The 26,163-nt window shown below is 33.8% G+C and overlaps 1 protein-coding gene across 1 annotated transcript; it reads left to right on the forward strand.

Annotated features, from left to right (window-relative positions):
* Positions 1-294: 294 nt before the first annotated feature.
* Positions 295-25,581, forward strand: LOC145681587 (uncharacterized). The gene is made up of 6 exons (XM_081753214.1): positions 295-481; positions 3,559-3,661; positions 7,863-8,031; positions 17,630-17,741; positions 20,755-20,949; positions 25,340-25,581. Exons 2-6 carry the CDS (start codon positions 3,600-3,602, stop codon positions 25,483-25,485), a joined length of 684 nt encoding a protein of 227 aa, XP_081609340.1. The 5' UTR covers positions 295-481; positions 3,559-3,599; the 3' UTR covers positions 25,486-25,581.
* The last annotated feature ends 582 nt before the right edge of the window (positions 25,582-26,163 follow it).

A 26,163-nucleotide genomic window follows, 5' to 3' on the forward strand; every position in this document is an offset into this window, starting at 1 on the left:
TATTGTTGTGTTTAGTTTCACAATATGTAAACAGGTCTGATAGAATAGTTATATCTATATCTATCTATCTATATATATATATCTATATCTATCTATCTATCTATATATATATATATATATATATATATATATATATATATATATATATATATATATATATAAATTAAAGTTGCATATTTGTTTTGGAAAAGAACATATAATATCAAATAAACCGAAATAACTATTAAGATTTTTTTCTTTGTTACAATTGAGATAAAATTACATGCTCATTGTTGTTTTTATTTCTCCATAGAAATAAGGAAAAATACTGTACAGACGAACATCTGTCAGTGCCCATGGGGCAGTCTGACTAAATTTCAAAATTCCAGTCACCGCATGGATAATATCTTTGGGTATGGCCCTTCCTAGGTTGCCAAATGCAAAAACATCTAAATATATAACATTCAAAATTTTCTCTAGGCTCCTCCAACAATTTCTGAAGGTAAAGTTAAGTTAGACTTTTGATTATTTTTTAACTTTTTATACATTTTTCTTTTTTCTCTTTTGCTTTTCCATCAGTTAATGAACCAGCCAGTTTAAGAGTTAATTATATATATACACTCAGTCCTAATGGATATAACCGTGCTTTCATATGAAATAGAAAATATTGAAGAACACTTCAATTAAAGTGAAGTTGTAATTCTCTTTACAAGTTAGGAAGAATATTTCGATACGTCATATAGGTTGAAGATGATGCTGAGAAATCAATGTGGTTGCCGATACAAGCTCCTCTTGTAGAAAGTTTTTTATGAAGTGTATTTTATTGCTGTACCTTGCATAATTTTATCTGTATCAAAGAACATATTTATAATATATAATACAATATAATGGTCTTACCCGTGTTATACAATGAAAATATGAAGTTTTTGACGAAAGTTCATCTAAGTGTCACTCATTTATGTAACAAAATGCCTATTTAAATTCATACACATAAGTCATTTATATAAATTTCAATTTACTAATAGAAAAGAATTCTTGTACTATTAGTAACCATCTTAATAACATTCTCTGATTATAATGAACTTGTAATGGAGCGAAATCTTCCACGTAAAAAGACAGGTATAGTACTTCCAAACAAACTGTAATAGTTAGCGAGCATGGATATTGACTCGGTTTTTGGTAGATTCCATAATTTTCGGTGATGACTCAGTATAGTGAGAAAAATAGGGTGTCGTTTGAATTAAAAAGTATTGGAATATGAATGAAGATATGAGAACTAATGGTATTGATATTAGATTCACTGACAATAAATTACCCTAATTCAGTCCTCCGAGAGCCTTTAATAGGTTGGAAGGTATTACCGAAATGTTATCATTATTACTGATCTTTGAGCCTTAATTGCGTGTGAGATATTGTACAGTCAGCGACAAAATTTCTTTCCGCTTGGTAAAATTTATTTTGGGAATAATAGTAATATATCTGTGATACAACGGGATATGACTGGAACGTACAGAAAACTACTTTTCTTATAAAGGATTAATAGAGAAGATTACCTATTCTTAGAACGCTGAGCTTAAAAAGTTGTTTTCTCCCATCTCTTAGCGTTTTTTGAAACTTGTATGCCAGCAGGACCTTTCGTCTTCTAAAGAAGTGCAGAAGACTTTAGACTACGTAACAAAAAAGTCTTATTTTAAAATTATCTAAAACAAACACCTCACACTTCATTTGTCTTTAGCTAAAACTGGAATACGATCAGATATCAATCACAATAAAACACCAGAAAAAGAAGGAAGCCTTCTCTTGATAGTGGCGTCGTTTATCTCAAAATGTAATTTATTCAAGTAAGGGTTGCCTCTCATCTGTAGGTACAAGTCGTTCCTATCTATGTGTTAGCAATATTTGTTTCATTTTAATAAAACTTCCAGTCAATTGCTGAGAATTTACATCAAATTATCCTGATCTTACATAATTTTGATATTTTATTATAATGAAATACGTTTAAAATACGAGGGGCTACAGAGAAGTTCTTAGCCTAACCCAGAAGTGTACGTAAAACGATAGAATTTTACAGTTATTCTACATATTCCCTTCGATGTCCAATACACTCCCTTACACAGTGCTCCAATTTTTACAGACCAGTTTTAAAAATTCTGAAGAATGTTCGTTGATCCCTGTTCCGTAGCATTAATCGTCTCCTTGTCAGATCAAAACATAGTGTCCTCTCAGGTGCTATTTGAGTTTGGAGACAATGTCGGAACTAGATCAAAAAAAATAAGAAGAATGTTCTAGACATTGAAACCCTAGATCATGCAATGTCACTTGTGTTTGTAATACTCGATGGAGAGGGGCATTGTCCTGTAAAAACAGAATTTCTTTTTTCAATTTTCCACGGCATTGCACTTTCAATTTGCCTTTCAGTTTTGTAAGTAATACAGAGCAACACTCTGCATTAAATATCTGACCCTTGAGCAGGTAGTTTTATGAGTACGACTCCATCCTTATCCCAGTAGAAATCTGCAAATACTTTCCCAGCCGACTTCTCTCTCGAGAACTTGGCGTGACGGGAACTTGAGTACAGCCACTTCATCGATTGTTGTTTCGTTTCAAGATCATAGTGATACAACCATGTTTCACCTATGGTTACTATTCGTGAAAGAAATAGAAATTGGTCGGCATTGTGGTCAAAAAAGGAGATTATTTCCGTTAATGTCCTCATTTTTTCATGGTTTTGATCTGCTGGCAGATATCTGGGAATCTACTTTGCAGAGCTTGCATATGCCTAGTTCATTATGAGTTATGCTACTGACGCATTCTCGAGAAATGTTCACACGTTTTGCTGAGATTCTGTGATTTTTAAGAATAATGGCATGAATTTCATTCACGATTTTAGGGAACAATCACTGTTTTTGATCTTCCTGCAATCTTCTGTTGAAAAATCGTTACGTTTAAACTGTGTCACCCACTTCTTCACCGCTGCATGTGACGGAGGAAAGTCTCGTAGTGTTTCACTGATTTCCTCGTGGATTTGCTTCAGTGACTCCTTGTTAGAACAAAAATTTAATGGCAGCTCTGATCACGATATTCGTGAATTTCGCTGGCTGGGCACATATGATTACTATGGGGACATGAAAATCACAATAAGAATTTTCTTATTATTATGAAAATTTGTATTTTTATGTACAGAGATAGGTTCTTTAAAACTGCAAATTTGATAATTCTACCTGCACTCATTCTGGGTTGGGCTACAAATTTATCGGCATCCCCTCGTATATTTATTTTTGTAAAGTTGTGTATTATCTAAAATGTCGACTAATATACAATTTGGTTATATGTATTTGTAGAGACGAGAGACCAGATTTTTTTTCTTTTTGGTTTGTTTTAATAATGTAATTGCTTTAAAGATATTTTTTATTTCAGTCTTTGTCGACTAGATTCAATATCTCTTTTCCTTAAGTAATAATAGAAGTTTATTTTGAATATGTTCTGAATTACGAACACACAAAATAGGTTCATTTGGTACAATAAAGAGATCATAAAAAGACATGCTAATTTACTTTCTTAGAGCTGTTTCATTTCTAGTTTTCCAGGTTGCATTAAAGAATTAATATCAAGCTATAATTATGGAGAACAGCACTTACCAAGTTGACTATAAATGCCCCTGCCCTAAAAAGCAGGTAGCTAAGTAAGTAAAATTCTTACATATTGTAGTAAAATTTAAAGCATAATATTAACTAAAAAAGATAATATTACTAATCATGTTACATTACGAAGTATCTGCAATCTATATGAAGCTACGAACTATGCCATCTGACAAACATAGGTACTGTTTTGAAACACAATATTAATATAAGTGGTCCTGCAAGAGCCAATTCTCCATTTATCAGCCCCTTAACTATTTCTATGTTCATTAAAATAGGTTTTCTTAGTATGAACACATGAACAGCATTGAAACTATTTCTACAATCAGTAAGGAAAAAAGTATCCGGTTAAATTTACTTGTTATTCTTTAACCATATCCTCATCTGCTTTGATATGAACATCACATTTGAGAAAGACATCTCAACACTGAAGAAGCGTGCAGATCAAACTTACCAACAATATACAAAACCTTCATGACCATATTAAATACACGCGTATGCCTGAGCCATTCCACGAACCATGATCCCTTTCACTACTTCGATCCTTAAACAACTGCAGAAAAAAAAAAAACTTCTTTCCGCTAGCATTTTCCAACTTGGATTTCACCTTCTCAACCATACTGCAAACAATTCGATTTGAAAGAAAGAAGAAAACAAACTCTACCATAGGATTTTCTATTCCAAATTTCCTTACTAAGAAGCTAGCAGTCTCTATTTCCTAGAGTAACTTACAAATTTTGCTTATCCCACATTCTCCACCTTACTTGAAATGGAAAGGGCTCTCTTTCGCTCTCTCTGACTTTTTCCGTTCTAGCATCTCTCCGCATCTAGACATTCAAGGCACCTCTTCGTCTTCTACCGTTACACTACCTTTCATTCACCACTTGCTGAAAGGCTTTCCATATCCATATAAAATCATTTATTAAAAATCCCCAGCCTCTTATTCTTGCCAAAGAAATACCAGAAGTTTAGATGTAAAATTGTATCACATTCGACCCCAGTCTTAAGTTTTCAACACTCTACAAAGACAGCGAACACATTTCAACATTCCGATTTAATTTGTGATTCTTTCAATCGCATCTACATTCTTAACTGCATCTATTGTTCGATCATGTTGGAGAAAGCCTTCTTTCGATTCGGATCAAGAATCACCTATACTCCAGAGAACGTAAGCACCTCATTTTCTTCTTTTAGAACACAAAACCCATGTAATAGTACATTAAATACACTATTCACATAAATATTCTCAAACTTTCTCCTACAGACCCTTCCACTTCCCTCAGAAAGAGTCTTGTATTACCATTCTATATGGCAAATACTCCCCTCCCCTTCTTGCTTGGTCTTAACCATCCATAATATCTCACTTCAATACATTTACTCCGTTTCCCATGCATGTACTTTTAGTATTATGAAATTTTTAAATAATATTTTTGTCATTACTTTTTCATTATCACTTCGTAATTTTATTATTATTATTATTATTATTATTATTATTATTATTATTATTATTATTATTATTATTATTATTATTATTATTATTATTATTATTATTATTATTATTATTAATAATAATAATAATAATAATAATAATAATAATAATAATAATAATAATAATATTTTGTTTTTGATTTATTTTCAAAATTATTTCATTGCTTTTTATTTTCTATTATTTTATCTTTTTCAGTTCTTAATCTGTTCCTTTTCTTTGATTTTACATAACTGTACATATATAAATTTTCGTCTTCATTTATTATTTCATCTCCCTTCAGTTCTCTTATTGACCAAATCACATTACTAGTTCTATTTTTCCTCACTAAACTTACCTCACTTTTTTTTAATATTATAACATGAACCTGTATTCCAATATAAGGTCGAACTAAACTCTTACAAACTCTTTTCCATTCTTTAAATTTTCTTTTTTTATTCCATTTCTTCCTTCCTTCCTTCCTTCCTCTCCGTATCTGATGAAGTATTGACCGAAAGTACTTATAGTGTATCTTTTTCACTGTTGTGTGACAAAGCTTTCACTACTTTCTGGAAAGTAAGTTGTTTCTCATGCTTTCTTCGGGATTTTTTCTAATCGTGTTATTAGTTGAAGTTGCCATGAACGAAGTTGATATTAACTCTTAATTGAATAATTATCTTCTTTTACATTTGTATGATTTTGTTTTATTTATAACGATAAGCTCTACAAGCTATCAGAAATATTATCATCATTGGAGACAATAGAAAGCGTTAACAGAAGTCATAGGAAACAATTAATGAAATTGAATTCATGTTGTCTCCAACAAGATTTTGTTGTTTATTTCTTTAATGTCTAAAATTTTAAGCTGAATTTCAAAGGAGATATTCTTTAAGGTAGATATGCTTCCCATACTTCTTGGGACTTAATCTATTTCACTCGTATTCTCTGCGCCGTCTAAATTAAATTTTTAAAACATATATCCTCTATATTCCATTTTTATTGTCATTTTTTACGATTAAAAATTATAATTTCATCAGTAATTCTTCTACTTTATTTTATTTATTTATCGATTTCTAAATGCGATCGATAGTTTGTTATTTTAGTTTGAATTTCCACGTCTAATAGAGATTGAACCCAGAACCATGTCCCCAGAAGACCTAATACCCACTTGACTACTTGGGAGCCCTTAGGATTTAGATTTCTGGGCTTTCGGCATCAATGGCCATGTTAGCCCGTCACGTGTAAGGGATTACGTCGCTCGGCAATCATACTATCCGGGAAAAGGAAAGGAAGGAAGCAGCCTGGGACCTATAAGTTAGGTACCATCCCGGCATTTGCCTGGTGTGATTCAGGAAAACCCAGGAAAACCTAATTCAGGATGGCTGGCCTGAAAAAGCTTTTTACACATTTTCAACTGAGTGCCTCCACCAGGAATCGAATCCGGGACGGCTCGACTTGGGAGCCCTTATGAGAAACCTTAGTACATATATAGAACTAGATTGTAATGCGTACTACAGGCTTCATTTTCTGGAAGTAAGCAATATCAAGAATGATCGTCTCACTCTTGAAAGTAAAAAATTATGCCAGATATCCATTTCTCTGGTTCCTGTTACGCTTTGATAATGCGTCACGGAACGTAAGAAATATGTGTTGATGATTATGAAGCAATAGTCTAAAAGTTTTAAAGACAAAAGAAGTCGATATTGTCTAAATTCGTGTTGAAGTGGATTGCAAAAAAATGTCTAAATCTTACAAGTTTACTATCTTTTTTTGGAGATAAAAGAATGAAAATCAGACATCATTTCCGGACCAAAGCAGTACTTTCTTTTTCACAAAGCTGTTTAAAATATTTATTTCAAGTTACAGTTTTATAACCTACATTTTTATTTCAAATTTATCTACCTGATAATCTCAACTGTCTAATAATTTCCCACATTTTAATGTCGCCCGACTGATGGTAATTACATGCCTATAAAGTTCTTGGTAAAATATTTACTTTGAACCGGGCATCTTAGAAAGTTTCTGGGAGAAAAACTTTTAACTTCTTTCCGAATTTAATGTAAAATAATATTATTGATTTATATAAATTCGTTCAGTCCTACAACACCAAGACCGGGTCATCTTTAACCACTGTATATTGCAATGTCTCTTTAAGTGACTCTCTAGTGGTTAACGCATCGGCGCGGTATGTGCCGGGTCGGGGTTCGAGTCTCGGTCCAGTCAATCACTTTTCACTCTTTGTGAGATAGAATTCACATCTATAGAGGATCTGGTGCAAAAATTCGGTTGTTTCCTATTTCATTAGTATCTAGCACCTAAAACTGTTTACAGTTTCCTTTTATTATCGATTGGATTGAATTGGGACCTTATATATCAAGGTATAGATCACAGAATACTTTTTAAACATAATTTCTTTTCTCAATTTAACTTCATAAACAATTCCTAATCGTTTATTCTTATTCTTTTCATCTTTGAAATTATGTTAATTGCCTTAAGACCAGGTGCAACAATTCCACTTTTGTATTAAGTCCTTTGTAAAATTTTCTTAAATGATCTTAAAGTCCAAATCGATGCTTCACTCGTTAAGCAACGGAATATTTTATTTTTAAGGCTACGTATTGTACATGTATTAAACATAAAGTTACATTACTAAGTAAACTTATGTAAAATTTATTACACAGAATCGTAACCTATTCGTAGTGTGTGGGAAAATCCATAAAATCCTAAGTTTATTTTTTACTATTGAAATATCTTTAAAAATTTTTGTTTTCTCTTAACAGAAGTGCCAGGCCTCCTATGGGTACACCAGCTGTATCTCCAGGTTCCACGAGAGACTTAAAACTTCCAGAAAAACTGGCCAAGAAAACGAAAAAAATGACAAAGCGTTATGATGAGTTGAAGTCTGCTCAACATAAACTCTGTAAAGCACTTGGTGTTGTGAGGCATGAGGTAAGTTAAATTATTGTGTTCCATTTTGACACAGAAAATCAGTATTTAAAAAAAAGAAGAAAAAACTAGAATACATTTATGTTTCTGATGTATTAGTGAATATTTTAAAGTTAGTATTTAGCCAATAAAACGTAATTGCATGGACCAGTCACATTTTTGGGTTAGACCAGGTAAATTTTGTTTTGTAATTGCTCTTTAAAAATGTGTTCATATTAACTACTCAAATTATACAACTGAAAAAGGGATTAAATGAATAATGCATTGGAATTAAACTTGAGAGGAAACTCTTAGTAAATGAACTGAAATGAATTAGCACGAAATTATTTCTTTACTTCTGCAATAATACCTCAATTTATCAAATAATAATATTTTTTTTTCTTAGAAAGCGTTATTTGTGCTTGAGTAGTTCGACAATATTCTCTTGTACGTGCTTTAGAAAAGTAAACGATGCTTTTAAAATTCGATAATTATATAAAACAAAAAACCTGGATTGTTTATTAAAGAGATATAAGTCATAGTGATAATACTTGTGGAAATTCAAACGGAAATTGAAATCAGTAGTAAATATAAGTTCGAGGACGAGATTAAAGAGTGAAAATGTACATCTGAATCAGAGTCTAATCCAGTTCTTCGGCTTACCGTACCACTGCACTAACCACTATGACACCCAGCCCTTTTCCATAAGTTTTCATACTTTCAGTTGTGTTCAGTGAACAAAGACCGCACATAATCTCCTTTATAGAATATGATTTTAAGTTATCGGCTGATTACTTTTCCCAACATGTAAATTAGACTGGAGATATACTGGAGAAAGTTAATTGTAATTAAAGTATTCATGTAAATATAACTAAAATTTAAGTAAAAACAAATAGTAATTAATTGCTTGAAGAGCTATATCTCTTAATAAGAAGGTATGCTTCGTAAATGTCTAATAACAACTAATAATAACACGCATATTTTTCAAATCCACTACTTAAGGAAATTATAAAAAGTAAATTTTTTCCTTTAAAATTTTCTTTTATTGTTAATCGTTTTGATCCGCTAACGTATAGTGTTAGAACAAAAGAGTTCCATGATTAGCATGGAAGGCAGATACAAATTCTAACTTAAGAATACAACGAAAAGTAAAACTATGTACACGTACTATAGCTGACACTTCATTTGACAGAAAAGAAAAGAACAACACACTGAGCAAGGCTATGTAATAATGTGTGTAAAAAAAAAAACACTATCATGTAACATTTTCAACACAATAACTGTGTCTTCATCAGACTTCCACTACTTCTGGCTGCTTGGGAGTTGGTCATACTCTCCAGAGATCAACTTTTAATTAGGCTCCGCCCCTTCATTAAAAAGTAACACTTATGTGGCTTTCACTTTCACTTTTTAGCTGCACAAGTGTCCAATTAAAAAATTGCTTTTTTTGCTGGATACATTCTGTACTCTAATTATCCTTATTTTCTTTATTATTTTTTTCTTCTTTCTTTCTTCTTCCTTTTCATTTCTTCTTCTTTAAGCATTATCTTCTCCCACTCTTTATTTATCGAAAATCTTACATTCCAATTCATCATTTTCTCAATGAATAAAGAGTGGGTGAAGATTCTGCTTAAAGAAGAAGAAATGAAAAGGAAGAAGAAAGAAAGAAAGAAGAAAACAACAAGGAAAATAAGGATAATTAGAGTACAGAATATATCCAGCGAAAAAAGTAAGTTTTTAATTGGACACGTGTGCAGCTAAAAAGTGAAAGTGAAAGTCACACAAGTGTTACTTTTTAATGAAGGGGCGGAGCCTAATTAAAAGTTGATCTCTGGAGACTATATAAGTGATGACCAACTCCCAATCAGCCAGAAGGAGTGGAAGTCTGATGAAGACACAGTTATTGTGTTGAAACTGTTACGTGATAGTGTTTTTTACATATCACATAGCCTTGCTCAGCGTGTTGTTGTATATTAGTACAAAATGGAAACAAGGCCTGATAGAATAGTTAAAAGGAAAGAAGTAGGAAGAAACAGATTAAGTATATTATTCGACAACTGACAATGAAAGCTAGTAAATGCAAACAGTATTGGAATTCCTATAACAATGGTATACACACTGGTCTGCAAAAAGGTATTTGTTCTTTTACAAGAATCAAAGTTACCAAGTCTAAGTGTCTTTTCACTGTAAATTCAAAAATGTAATCAGAATTTTTTCATTAGACCAAGATTTTGTTGTAACGTCATTTTTTTCACCCTTATCCGCGAAATGGACCACATTTTCTTGAAACATAGATGTGTTTGGAACTGTGTAGTTAAGCTGTTTCTTAACGTAGAAGAACGATTAAGGTGACAGATTATTGTGGAAGGATAAAGTTTATATCTGGTATGGAGTTCGTCATGATTGATCCCATAGAGAGGTGGTGTCATTGAATTTTGGTAAAATATTGTGGAAATTGTATATTTTCGCTTGAGCAAGTCGCCTGTCTTGTTGCACCTTAACAACGAGCGACCAAATTATAAAGTTAGATAGCTTATGAGACATATATATCATATAGGTATTCGGTTTGCTGAAGGTGTTCTTGTTGTGCAGTAAAGAAAAAAAATCAAAAAAGTAAACATCATTGTTATTTACCTAAGAAGTTGTAAATGATGATTTTTGGCTATGTTTAGCTTCTGGGATATCTCTTTTCAATGTTCAGCAGTACTCAGTCAGCATCTTAGAATTCCATTTGCCATGACACCTTATTTTCTTTGTAAAACTTTGCTAATGAAATCGCTCGATATGTTTATTGCTTACTGAGCCAAGATTTTCTGAAAAAAAAATCTAAATGAGAGTGTAAGAAGTGAATTTTTAAAGACATATCGCATTCCATATCTTGGTACAAATTCACAAAAACATTTCTTGTTTCACGATAGTTGTCTGCTTTATATTTTCCAAGAAAACCACGACAGGTACATACGATGGATTTTCACGCTTTGTCTTCCAGGGAATTCAACAGTTGTGCAAAATTATCATAATCCAATAATGATGTAATCTGTGGCCCAATAAATATTCCTTTTTAAAATTTTGTATCGATAACTTTGGGAAATTTAAATATGAAATCAGGATTTTTTTTTTTTATCAAGAGCTTTTACAAAATTCTTCATAAGACGCAATTTGACATCCAGCGGTGGTAAGTACACGTGTTCGGGATTCACCAATGAGGTGTGACAAAGATTTTTGCTCCCAGGAATAAGAGTTTCACGTTTAGGCTATTGCTTCTTAACGTAGTGAATCTTCCTATCTCTACTGTCTCATTCACACAAAGAAACAGCAGAATTTGGTGTATCCAAGTTGAAAATCAAGCAGTAAACCTATTATCTTTAAATTAACAGATTTTCCAGTTATATTTTGTGTGCTAGAATTAATCTAATAGTAATGTCAGACTCATGGGCCACGGTTATTAATGGTAATTCATTGCCATCATGCAGAAGTACCGTCTTGAAAGTAATGTGGGAGGAGTTTGTAAACAATCACTATTCATGTGGCTGGTGTTCATGTCCAAGAACCTCAAGAACTACACTAACATTACTACAAAACATTTCATCCTCCTCTGCTGAGAAATAGTCTTTGAAATCACTATTGCAACTAATACATGCATATCTTTGTTTATTTATGTAGTGGATTCCAACCTTTCAGCCTCGAACCTAAAAGTTCGGCTTGTTGTTTGGACTACTTTAAATCCTGAACGAGATCGTTGAAATCTTAATAGGCAGGCTTCTGATGAGGAAGCGTCGAATGTTGGATCTCTTCTCTCTTGCATTTCTTCCATAGTATGTTCTGTGTTGGAGTCAGGATCATCAATTATGGTCATGAAATCTGTACACTTTGGCACAGAATACTAGTCACTCTGTACTACAGGCCTCATTACAGATGGCAAATTTAGATATGTGATACGCGTAGTATATTTACTTTTAGATGTGATTCCTTTTATGTTTGTTAAACAAAAGTACCAATCACGGGAATGTTTTTTTTTTTTTTTTTTTAATGTTCCCAACATGCATATAACGTGTGCTTTTTTATCCTGTGAGAAAGCACACACATGACACACAACATATATTCAGAGCCCAAATCACCAAAATCACCAGTTTTATAGCCAAAATAAAGCTCGATAACATTTTTTTTTTTTTTTTTTCATAAGCGGCATAAAATTTCGCCTTCGATATTTAAAATTTAGTTTGCCATAAATGTAGCAGAAATTGTCCGGGTGATTCAAACACTTTCTTGGCATTATGCATTTTTTTTTTAACAACACGAGGAATGAAATAAAAATCACTCCACTTACACAAAAATAAGTCTGACGAGCTCACTAAACGATCACTACTGGCTGCCTGCTGAACACGTCTGACCTTGATCTGCATTTGAGTGCTGTCAGACCTACACACACACAAACACAAACAAACAACAAATTTATCGGCATATGGCATGTATGTCTCATAAGCTGTCTAACTTTATAATTTTGTCTACCGTTATTAAGGTGAGGCAAGGGCGAGGGGGAGAGTTGCGCAATTGAAAATATACAATTTTCATAATGTTTTACCCAAATTCAGTGACCTGCTCCCACCTCCCTATGAGATCGATTAGAACAAACTCTATACCAGGTAAAAGCTTTGTCCTCCCAAAAACTATGCAAATGTCGATCAAGACCAGCATGTCACGACATTACCAATAACAAGAACATCCAGCACCAAACAGTGTTAAACTATTTGAAGAAAGCTAGCTGCAAGAAGAAGCTCGTTGTTTGGGTGCCATATGATTGGATTCAAAGACATTTACCCAATCGAATTTCTATCTGCGAAGCTCTACTGAAACGTAACGAACTCGAACTATTTCTGAAGCAGTTGATCACGAGTGATGAAAAGTGAATAACCTAAACAATAATCTCTGAAAAATATTGTGGTCGAAGCGGAGCAGAAGTGCCATTATGGAAAAATCCACACCAACGCCAAGGAAGGTTTGGTGGGATTGGAGGGGCATTGTGCATTACGAGGTGGTGCGACCAGTCAGAACGATAGACTGTCGACAATTTGCGCGAGTGCGCTTAGTAATTCTAAAGAAGTGGCCGAAACTGATCAGAAGAAAGAGTATCGTACACCACACTGACAATGCAAGACCGATGCACTGACAACGCCAATCCGATGTATCTTTAATGATCCGTCAGGAATTGAGATAACTTAACTAGAATTTCTTAATGTATCAACCATCTAGTCCTGATCTGGCATTGTCAGACTATCATTTGTTTCTGTGTAAAATGGGCTACCTCTCTCAATTCCAAAGAGAGCACATTTTGGCGCTTGCTTATTTGATGCGAGTGTGACGGAAATGGTAAATGGTAATGGGTGTGTCGTGAGGCACAATGTCCAAAGTGATAACGGCCAACAAGACTTACCTCAAAATAACGTCAGAAAAGAGGAACAATGGTTGGAAGAAAATCCTTAGTGAAAGGTCCCGTGGAGCATTAAAGCAGGCTGTCACTAAGAACCGTCGTGCGATGCGATTCAAGTCGTGGAAATATACAAACAACACTCCCACACCCTGTATCGACATCATAGTTTGCCGGGAGTTACATAATATGGGCATATGGGGTTGGGTTACACTAGCGTTACCGCTGATAAGGAACCAACACACTTTAGCACTACTTCAATCGTGCCGCGAACATGCAACATGAAACCCGACCGCTGATGTACTAAAGGACCGCTGATGATTGTAGTGCGATTGCCGAGGGACGTCACCTCCTCACTTATTATGCGTTCATATGTAAAGTTCTGGATGATCTTTGGCTTTTTCAACTCAATGTCTATTTCACTCTATTGTATAGTATATTTCTCTCTCTCTCTCTCTCTCTCTCTATATATATATATATATATATATATATATATATATATATATATATATATATATATATATATATATATATATATATATATATATATATATATATTCTTACTGACAGTGTTGCCAAATAATTAATCACTTCTCTTTTCTACTTGCTTTTAGGTCTCTCTTCTTTCTCCAACATTCATATTCTCTTACATAGCCAAACCATCTTACTAATTAAGCTTTTGTAATATTATCTTTTTTGGCCACTATTATTGAATATGTTTTTTTTTTTTCTTATATAATGAACTGTTAATAAATTAAAATTGTGAACAAGTTTATGAAGAAAGCCGGGACTTAATTGTAGTCATGTAACAATTTTCGTTTAATCTGGCTTGGTTTGTATGGAGCTAACACTCTTTTCAGCACCGAGTCAATATGGCTCAATATGGGACAGAAAACTAGAACTCTAAATCACATGAGTTCCAACCGCTATCTGAACTGGGATCTCCCGGACCAAAGGTGTGTATGTTAACCATATAACCAAGATGGAGAACTATAACTTATTTCTCTGGAAGCAAGGTGGCATGGTGATCTTTTATGATTATCAGTGCACTCACCAACAGTAACAAATTCGTCTCGACGTGCTTCGTAGCCTATGTAAATAGTAAAGTCCGTCTTTCACAACGTTAACCGAATTGCACCCTCAGACTAAACAAAATATTTCACAGGTCGAATTAAAGTCAACTCTTTTGTAATTGATCTAAATTTTTCCCAAAATTGACTTTAACCCTAATTGATGATTATGTATATTACAAAGGAAACTTTCCTTTAGCTTGCAGAGCACAACTAAGAGTCATTAAGCGGAATTTTTTAATTTCATTTTGTTTCATAAGAGAAAGAAAAAATGTTTCTTCAATTAAAATTGGAGCAATAATTTCATACTTTTGAAAAATGCAACTACATGTGCTTTTAACTCTTTGCTTCTTATTATCATGATAATTATCGATGGTTTATCGGTAGATGTAACATGAAGTTATTTACTTCATCATTAGTTATGGAAATTTGCATTAAAGGTTTTTTTTCCCCACATTTTCAAGGTAAGGGGATAACAAAAATTACAGTGTTTTTCAAAAAAATATTTTCCATTGCAGCTATCTAGTAAAATACAGTCTCAGTGTTAGTAATTGAGTTGAGTTGATTTTGGGTTTAACATCCCTTTCAGCAGCGAGGCTATGTGAGACGTGGACCTACTGATTAACGTGGAATCCGAACCACATGAGCTCCCGCCGGGAATCGAACCCGGGTCTCCCACGCCAAAGGCGTATTAGTAATTGAGTGCTAAATGTTTTCGAAAATATATCTTATTGTAAAGAAATCCATTTTATCCTATGATCTAACAAATTCCTTTCAGAAAAAAAAAAAAATTCTCAGCAATGAACAACGCATGGAAGAGTCGAATTGCTTTCTTCAATAGTAGTTTTAAGAAACCTGAAGTTATTTCGATATGAAGGATATGTAATAAGAATATGACAAATCCTATCGCTGTTGTTCAGTGGACAATTATTATTGCTGTCTGGTTTAATAGCATTCTTGGAACAAAATATGAAATTGTTTAGTTCAGGAGTTACCACGAATATATGACCGGAAATGATTCGTCTTGTTGCTAGATGGTTTGAAGAGTAATATGCAACTACCATGTTGCAACGCGTTATTCTGAAAAAGCTGATCGTACTTAAGTGAAAAGTACTTTATTTGATAACCTCAATTTACACAATAAAAGTAAACTCAATAATTGACAATACTGATTGCATGACAGTAGTCATTACCTGTCATGAAAGTTTAAAGACAACGCTTATAAGAATTTTACTTCTTTCAACAGCTGTAAACTAAAAGCCTTAATATTTTATTTTCCATTTTTTACTTCAATCTTAAAACTTCATTCTTACTTCGTGATCAAGGTTGTTGAACTTATTCGAAATGTAGAAGGTGTAATTAAGATTGATTTTTATTATTTTTCTTCCTTAGTGCATTTAAGGAAGTTATTTTGTAACGAAAGATGCTATTGTTATGATACATGTACGATAAGTCTAATAGATATCATACAGGGTGTCCGAGAAGTCCTTCCTTGATTACAGAAATTGATAACTCAGGCTAGAAATAAAATAGAAATATGAAACTGGTGTTGAATTGCTTACAAACTATAAAAGTTTTGGTCACATCAGTACACTTCCACATGAGCACCCTTGGTAGCACGTAGCACATCTAGGCGATATTCAATTTCCATCCACACATTAGCCAACATCACTGGAGGGATCGATGCAACGACTGTGGTTATTCGTTGCTGCAGGGTTTCAAGATCTGGTACACGTGTTCGGTAGACCTCATCCTTGACATAACCCCATAAAAAGAAGTCTAATCGGAATCGGAATCGGAAAAGGCAATTCGTCTGAGATAACCATTATCGTCCTCAATACGTGATAGCATTTCGACCGCAAAGTCATATCGACGTGTACCGTCGTCGGGCAACAAGGCCTGAACGAATTGCACTTTGTAAGCACGAAACAATAAACGTTTGTGTAAAATGTCATGGATAGAGCTTTTTGGCATCTGTAATTCACGTGAGGCCCTGCGCACCGATTTCTTAGGACTTCTCAGAAAAGACTGCCGCACAGCCTCCACCGTGTCTGCTGAGGTTCTTGGTCGACCAGACCTCGGAAGGTCAGCATCCGACCTTGTGTTCTTGAACTTCTCATACCAGGCTTTAATGCTCTTGACATCAGGTGGAGTCCTCCCAAATGTTGTCTGGAACTGTCTCTGCACCGTGGTTGGTGATCGTGTCTCATGGTACCACAGGACACACTGTGCCTTCTCCTGGTTGGTTGGCATGGCTTCTTGGGCTTCTTACTTACGTACTACAAACCTTAAAAAAAAAAAAAAAAAAAAAAAAGACTTGGTAAAACAGAACAAACCTAACACAGACAAAAACTTTTATAGTTTGTAAACAATTCAACACCAGTTTCATATTTCTATCTTATTTCTAGCCTGAGTTATCAATTTCTGTAATCAGGGAAGGACTTCTCGGACACCCTGTATTTTAAGGTAATATGATTATCTGACTTTTCAAAACGAAGTGTCTAGATAAAAATCATTTGAAAAAATATAGAAGCCTGGTTTCCCAATCCCTGAAGCCGTTTACTTTTAGGGCCATCCGAGTATATCATTCATGAGATACGATTACCAGATGTCGTTCGAACGAATAAAGTTTGGAAGTTTGTATATTTACCAAGAAAATATAAGAACATCGTAACGCATTAATTGCAAAATACTGCTGTTTGTATACAAGTATGAATCACTAGCAACATTTGTGACTCTTGTGTATAGCACTGTATAATAATTTCTCAGAAAGAATCTTCTTTCCTTGTTAATTGACGTAACTACCCGGGTTCGATTCCCTGCTGATAGGAACGATAAACTCAATATCAACTCAACTCAATTAATTGATCTAACTGTTCACTTTCTTCATGTGAACAAGAGACATTTTCCGGACATAAGTGTATGCAGGATTTTCTTCTTATTTTGGTTTAAATATTCTGAATTTCAACATTGAACAGCTTTTCCAGAAATGTTTTGCATATAAAGATAAAGATTATTACATCATCCTTTTATATATTTTGTAAAAATTTTTACGTGGTATTTTATTTCTGTATTATTTTTACTACGAGCAGAGAAAATTTACATTAACTTTAACATTCTTTTGTAGATGCGAGATATCGATAATGCCTTGATGGATGTGGCAGCAGAAATAGAAAAAGCAACTGATGGACGAGCTGCTCCAATGGAGAGTGTGTACCAAACAGATTACTCCAAAAAACGTAAGTGATTGAAATATTTATTATATTCTGGTTGTTTGTTATATCATTACAGATGGTAACAAAAGTGGTTCTGGCAAAAATGTAAAAAAAAAAAAAAAAAAAAAATGCACCTTTTCAGATCTGTAAGCTACTTTAAAAAGCGTGCCGGCAGGAGCTCATGTAGTTCGGATTCCACGTTAATCAGTAGGTTCACGTCTCATATAGCCTCGCTGCTGAACGAAATGTTAAACTCAAAATCAACTTAAGTCAACTCTAAAAAGAGTGCGAAAATAAATTTTCAGGAAACCTAGCTCAACAGTAATGTGACATAAAAAAGCAGCTGGGGAAGTTACACACAAGAAATATATCTACAATTTCGAAATATTCATGCTTCAGAATCGTACGGTATCTGCACTGCAAACTTTATAAAAGATGACTGGTTTTCAGCTCGAAATCATTCCAGTATTCATTATTACCATATACAAGAAGTCATCCCACTGTTACGATAATTTCTGAAACATGTCTACGTAGAAATCATGATATTAGTGAATGGATAACCCAGGCGCTTATCCAGAAATTTTCAATGGGAGGTGGGGCTGAAAATTTGGGGCAAAACTGAATACTACATAGGCCTATTTTGTGTTGAACATGAATCCAGATATGCAAGTATGGCTATTATACACACACAATATATGCATACATGTATAATTGTATATACACACATGCATTATATATTTATACATTAACAAATATGCGCAGGAGAAAAATACCAAGAACAGAAAGAGCCGAGTTGGTATGGGGCTTTAAAGCGTTCCGCTGCAATAACATTTTCACTTGTTAAAAGTGTTTGTTGGTGTGTGTGTGTGTGGTGGGGGATGGAAGTGAAGAGGGATTTGTCATTCTGTTGCAAATATGCTTCCTTTTGTTCTGCATTTCGACAAGAGATGTTAGGTGACAATTTCGTGAGTTTCTCTCTTATCGCTGCAAGCACATTGAAAGAAAACTTTGCACTTAATGAAGGAAGGGGGAGGGGCTCGAGCCGGGTGAGCTTCCTCCTAAATATGCCACCGGAAAAACCCTTCAAACTACATTTATGTTCGTTTCATTTTTATCAAGTATAGAGGTAATTACTGAAATGTTTACTTTCTCATTCTTTTGATAGTTTATAGCTCTGAAATATGCATTTTTTCCCACATAAAAGTTTTATGTTTCATTTGTTTAAATGAATCACTTCCCAAAGTTTGCAATATAGTTTCGAAAATTTTCTACATATGAGGGTAACCCACACGAAAGAAAACGCTCACCGAGGACTATGTGTTCTGTTATTAGCATAACAAATTGTACATAGCATAATACACTATCGATTATTACGAACATTGAGGCGGTCCAGAACTTTAAAGAATATATAAATGGTTGCTGTGTCTATCTTTTAATTGTACGACACTTAGTCTATTATAAGCAAATAACAAATACTTAATTCTGGCGAAGACTTTTGACTTTTAGTTAGATATTTAGGGGAATAGAAATAGTTCAAAAATTATTATTATTTCAATTGATATGCAAATAGCCACATATAAAGAAATTTTATGTAATATTTCTGAAATTTGGTTTCATCGTCAATACGTGTAATGAACAAAAACATTGAATTATCAATTTTTGTTATAAAAGTGTACAAAACAATCATTATATGTAATCTTTAATAGTAAATGTTAATGTCTTTTATATATGGTTTCAGCATCTCAAGAATAGGTATCTTTTCTGCTCATATCACTCTATCATAACCGGAAGAGGTTGAAATCAACTGTATCTTCTGGTTTCAATTTGTTATAGAGGAAAAATGGTCAAGAGGTGGCGAGTAATTTATATACCGAATGTATAAAAATTCCGGGGTATAGGCCACTCCTTTATGATAAAGATACGAGAAAATTTGTAAGTGAGGAATGTTGTTAGAAAAAGGTTGTTTTCAGTCTAAAGTGGTAGAATTTTTCTAATTACATTAGCCGTTTGGACTTTATAATGATAAGGCGCTCTATGTTAAGTGGGAAAGCAGGCTATTCCCTTCAGCACTCACCATATCAACACTACAGCATTTTTGTGAAACTGATTCGCGGTGTTCTTGGTTACCTCAAACAACAGTGTGCATATTCTTCGTTCATTTTTGCGTATTCTTACGTTCCCACCGAATAGCTTGCCAGACTGAAAATGTTGTTTTCCTATTTACCATTTATGTAATCCTCATATGATTACATTCATTAATATATGCTTCAATAAATATAGAACCTCATGCTAATATAAAATATAATTTAATCTCTAAGTTATAAGTATACATGTTCAGTGATCATTTAATGTAATTGCGCTGGAGAGAATTTCTTTCCTGAATTTCCTCACTGGAGATTCCAGCTTTTTTTCCTTACTTCTGACTATCAAATTTATATCTTCCTTCGTCCTTCTCCTCCAATAATTTCTCCATCTTCTCCGGGAAATCCGTTAAAAATTACTGCACGTCAAAAATGCATTCACTTTAAAAAAATAAATAAAAATCCTATAATACAACTCATAATAGAAACATATTTTTAAGTAGACAGTATTACTCAAATAGCTAATCTAGAATGTACTTTTGGATCATTAGATTATATGTATAATGAATTTCGTTTCAATTACGAAACAACTGAAAATATGAAGTTAAATCTGAGTAATGCAATTTAAGAGCTATAATTTCTTTCGTCAATGATCGTTTGTATTATTGCTATCTTAGAGAACATACACAATTATTATTATTAAAAGAAATCCTATACTTGTATACAACTATTGGTTACTCTTATTTATCACAAATTAAGAGCTATATGTACAGTCAGAAACAATTATAGGTTGGATGTATAAGAAATGATAGCTACGACCTACACTTAATATTGTTTCTGACTGTACAACACAGACAATACTTTTATTTGAGTTTTTTTTTTTTTTTTTTTTAATTATATCATACAACATATTGAAAGCTGCTTCCTTTTATTGTATTGTACTTTTTTCATTACAGAATTCCCCATTGTCGACTACACTAAGACAATGACTGCGGTTGATAAAGGTATTTGGACTGACCCTAGGAAGACTGTTCCTGTAGATAAGTTGCAGATTGGAGGACTCCAAGGCTACAAGGATCCTTGCAATTTCCGCTTTAATGCTCTTAACACTGTCGACGTTGGAGCACCTTCTCCTTTGAGCCTTGACAGAGGTAAGAATCTTACTAATCATATATTTTTTTTATTTATTTATGTTTAAGCTGCTTGAAATTTCCGACATAGTTTGAGATATCACCAATACAACTCTTTTATTTTATAACAGAGATAAATACTGGTAACTCTGTTATTCCAAATATATGTATAAATCAAAATTACAGGTATTTACGTTAAGGTTCAGCCAATAACATCTGAATCTCCTAAATATATACTTCTCTTTTAAGTTCGAATAGCATGTTAACAGAGAAAAGTAAGAAGAATAATATTTTTCTATGGAGAAAGAATGTATGGTTTGAGAGGAGAAAATGTTAGATACAATACCGATATGTCGCACACAAAGTAGTTGCAGACTTAAGGCACAACTAAAAAAATTGTAAAAAAGAAGTGAATAGAAATAGCTAATGAAATGTAATGACTGATAATGGATATTATGAAAATAGGAAGATAGAAAAAAATAGGGGCGAGGTTGGTGATAAGACAAAAGCAGTGTAATGTTGAACTTTTGTTTTAGAAAAAAAAAGATAATAACTATAAAAATTGAGAAAATATAAATAAAAGATATGAAGAGCAGATTGTTTGGTTTATATCAGATCGATTTTGAATGGTACTCACCTTATAGAGACCTCACCGATGGTGTTCTATTAGACTTTAGCACTATAGATTACCGCACTAGGTCAATGTTTCCATTGGAGCAAACGTCGGCAAAACACAAGTAAGGAAATTCGATCTCATCCCTCTCTGCAAGTTTTCCAGAGTCCAGCGTGATTGCGCGAACACCGATGCTGGAGACATTTAATAAGCCAATCCCTCAGCAATTCATTGGACTTGCATCAGAGATCTTCACAGGCATATCTTGAAACAAAATGACATGAATTCATAGTTTCCGATCCGTTTCCTGGTAAAAGCGCAGATATGTTCTGATGGTTTTTGAAGTGTTTTCCACATGAATCCTCACCCGGTTGGAATCCACACCGTATAATTGTGGGACGTCGATTCAAAAGATGGATGTCGTAATGAATTCTTGGAAGCATCTTGTGTTTACTTTGACAATTTCACGTTTCTATCAATCTCGTGTATTAATAACTTCAGCACGTAACTGAATCCCATAACAATCATAAGATCATTCAGGAAGTTTTCCTTACAATGGAGAAGAAAGGTGCAGTGACCCTTAGTATGTCAGCGCCAAAATGTTACTACTAGCAATGAGATGGATGCATGTTACATCCTTGTTATGACTGTCTACCATTCAGACTCAGCCTTGGCTTTTCATGCAGTTCCTCTCAGTTTATTTGCGATATGAATGTTGTGTCGGAGCAAGTGATGTATGTGAACCTTGTGAACGCAACTCAGTCGAAGCCCATTACGAATAGCTGTATTTTACAGTTGATGATGCCAATTAGAATCTCTAGCACATCGTATGTTGGGTCAGTGGATTTCCCTGGAATGACCTGCATTGCGGGTGTCACTTTTAATGGAGCTCTTTTCTTAGTGCTTACTCCTTTGCCACGGGCTACTAGTTTACGTAACGGGCCACAATAGCTTTTACAAACGAGACTCAAATCATGAACCCATTTTTCCAACATTATTTCATTATGTGTAAGTAAGAGAAATGAGCATAGAAAAGAGTCATAACATTCCCTTATCAGCAACGGTTTAATTTAAACACCAGTCGGTAAGACACACATTTACAACTTCAGAAACGCAACGGCTAAACAGCAGACGCATCTTTCCAGCATCATTCCCCATATAACAGTGGCGTTATTAATTCTACCATATAGAAACGTAATAACCTTCTCCCTCCTTCTCGTCTCTCTCTCTCTCTCTGATTGATAGATACATACTTTCATCAATTTAATGAAAACACTTAGATTTGGAAATGTACCAGATGTCTGAGTTGGCAACGACCAGACGACAACCGAAGCACCGCGTTGTTGGTGGTGGTGAGTTAGGACAAACTCCGTACTGCGTGACGAGCTGTAAAATGGCAGTGTTGAGTGAACTGTGTAGATGGTGGCAGTGTAAAGTGGGCGGCCTCTGATTACTAAAGAGAGAAAATTGTTGGTGCTTGGTTATGTGTTGTGAACGTGACGAAAGTAGAAAGTGTGTGTTGTCACGAAGGTCAGTGTCAAAGATGTTGGTGGTCTGTAAAACTCAGAGCAAAAGAGCAATCGAAGGGGAGCAATTCTTGGAAGGAAAACCTCAGTGGCAGGTCTCGCCAAACAAACTTGATTGTCACCCAGAACCGTAGCGCTACTGTGCTGCAAGTGACAGATGGATTAAACTTGCACTTCCAAAAGCCTGTGTCGACAATCACAGTCCGCCGCGAATTACAAGATATGGACATATGGGGTGGGGTTGCATGGGTAAATTTAATATAAGGGACCATAACGCTTTAGCACAAAGTCAATGGTACCGCAAATATCCAACATTGACCATTGAGGACTGGAAACGCGTAACATGATTCGATGAATCATCGTTCACCTTATTTCAAACTACTGGCCATGTTTATGTGGCACAAACTTAACAAGAATCCATATTATGATCCGACCAAACGTAACGACTGCCTACACTGTTCCATATAATTCATTGAGGCAGTGTCTTGAAGCAAAGTCTTGGCATATTCTCAGACGATCCTCAGGCACATACTTTCCCCAATTTAGCAATACTTCGAAAGTTGGGGGAAGAACAAGAGAGCCAGATTGTACTTGAGGAAGATCACCTTGACTTCCCTCCGTTTTTCATTGAGGTTCTGCTTCTTTTGACACAATTAAAATATCTTGCATAACAAATCACTTTATTGACGTAAGTCCTGACGAATAATTTGTAACGTCTCTCTTCTAGACTTACTTAATTTGGCTTAGAGTCTAATGAAGGTCTTAACTCAGATTGCTCTCGGTAATGGGATCGCAAAGCAACTCGCTCCTAGTCTCTCAAAAGCTCGTGCAGCGCAATTCTCAATATTTATAAATAACCTCACTCGTCACACTAACTTTAGATCTGTATACTCTACATCGGAAAGTGCATCCTCATGTGGCCTTCCTTTTAGTGTTACAGAACTAGTTTCAAGCTTTTTGTTATTATATTATCTCGTATTAGTAAGCGGTAATATTAACAGAATGTGATGAAATTAAACCTCAAAAAATATTAGATTTAATTTTCCTGTCACTCCTAAAATACATTCATTTCTCATTTATTGGGATCTTAGACCAGTAAAAAGAAAGAAAACTATAGTCCAGAAGTTCATCAGTGGTACATTCAAGACTGCACACAAAAAGTTTCAGTACTGAGTGCGGGCTGGTAACCCATTTACTATACCAACGAAAGGGACATAAAGTTTTAAGGGTTTACAAAGGGGACACCATGTAAAAACGAATGTTATTAACTTGTGGAATAAACCTAAATATATATTTTAGCAATGGAATTTATCATTCAATTCTAAATATATAAGAAAACACAGAAATTATTGTGCAAAGTCTCCTGTTAAAAAACAAAATTAATTTCAAATAAATTACAGAAAACATGAAATTATTTAAAACAATAAAAAATTACCTTAATATCATAGTGAGAATCACAAAGTGAAGTTGTTTAAGTCTCTTCCTTTAATAAGCTGCTACTTCCGCAAAATACAGATGCTTTATTTCATGAATTTCTTTATCGATATCTTTTAACTTGTAAATTTAGTGATAAAATAAACATTTTGAATTTGAAGAATTACAACAGGACGCTGTTACATCGACACTAATATGCAGTGTTGTCCATCTTACCTTTCATGTTTTTCTATTGTTATTTATTTAATAACTTTTATCTGTGTATTATATCCCGAAACTAGTTCCAAAAAAAGAAAGAAAAAAAAGCTTTTTGAGGGGTACCTAAGTAACATAAATGTATCACTTCATTGACACATTTGTGTCAACACTTCATTGGTACAACACTTTGTTGACTCTGGTGTCAAAAATTTAATTTTTAGTTTAGTTATCTTCGAAATAAGTCAAATTTTCATATTATTGTCTCTATTGTCCATTGAATATATTAAAGGTTTTTTTTTTTTTTTTTTTTTTTAACTTTCCGGAAAAGAAAAACAGAAGACAAACAGAAAAGTTGTCTTTCGAAATGTTCGTTGTGAAATCATTGCAATCAAAATCACTGAGCTACTTCTAAAATTAAATATTTTCTTATAAGTACATCCCCATGTAATGAATGCACAGATGATGAAGGAGTACACTAACTAAAGTGCAGGAACAATACAATGAGTGAGTCAACCAGAATCACTACTGTCATATAAACGCGTTATTACTCGAATAAATTCTGATTCATGCTACACATTATGTGAATAAGGTAACACTTATAGTATGATGTTATTTTATTTTTTTATTATCTTTTTTACAGTTCCTATAAATATTCAACAGTACTTTTATCCTCAGACGGGTAGAAGTGAGTACCAGGACACTATAGGCAGGAAAGGCAAAGAAGTGGTCGACCAACTAGAAGCGTGGAGGGAGCCACTGCCGTCATCGAGAAGAAGATGTTTTTAACAACCTTAAAACTTCAAGCTTTATAATTTGAACTTATAAGATGAATCACAGGAATACTTTAAAATGTAGCTAAATAGATTAAGGAAATAAAATGAAATGAAAATATGCGTGTATTCTTTTGCGGTTCTAGGAAGATATAACAATACATACACAATCAGTGGTGAATTGGACGTAAAGGGTTCAGGTTGATTGATCATGCATAGAGGTTTGCTCCATAGAGCATGTGACTAATTGCGTTATTAGTTATTTCACACCTACAACTTTTCAACCTTTAAATAGTTAAGCCCTATCAATAGTTATAATTATATGATTGACTAATAGAGCACAGGCGAACCCTCTTCACCGGGTCAATCTGCCACTGTAAACAATAGTTAAGAGGGGTTTATATACATGTGAATTTAGATTTAAAAAAAAAAAAATCTTTTAACATTGAAAGATATAACTTTGAAATTAACATTGATAAGGTACAGATGGGGAGAAAAAGAAATTAAGATTAACATTCTATAGAAATGGGGTTTTTTAACAACAAAGAAACGTGACAAAAACTAAGAATTTCCTTATTGATGTCAGAGTGATATGTACGCTCTAATTATAATGTCTTCTATCTTTACACTGACTCCTAAATCTTCAAACAGAATCTTACATATATAAAAAACTTTTATATATATATATATATAT

Source organism: Thermobia domestica, chromosome 3 (assembly GCF_964235325.1).
Source record: "Thermobia domestica chromosome 3, izTheDome1.hap1.1, whole genome shotgun sequence".
NCBI classification, from domain to species: Eukaryota; Metazoa; Arthropoda; class Insecta; order Zygentoma; family Lepismatidae; genus Thermobia; species Thermobia domestica.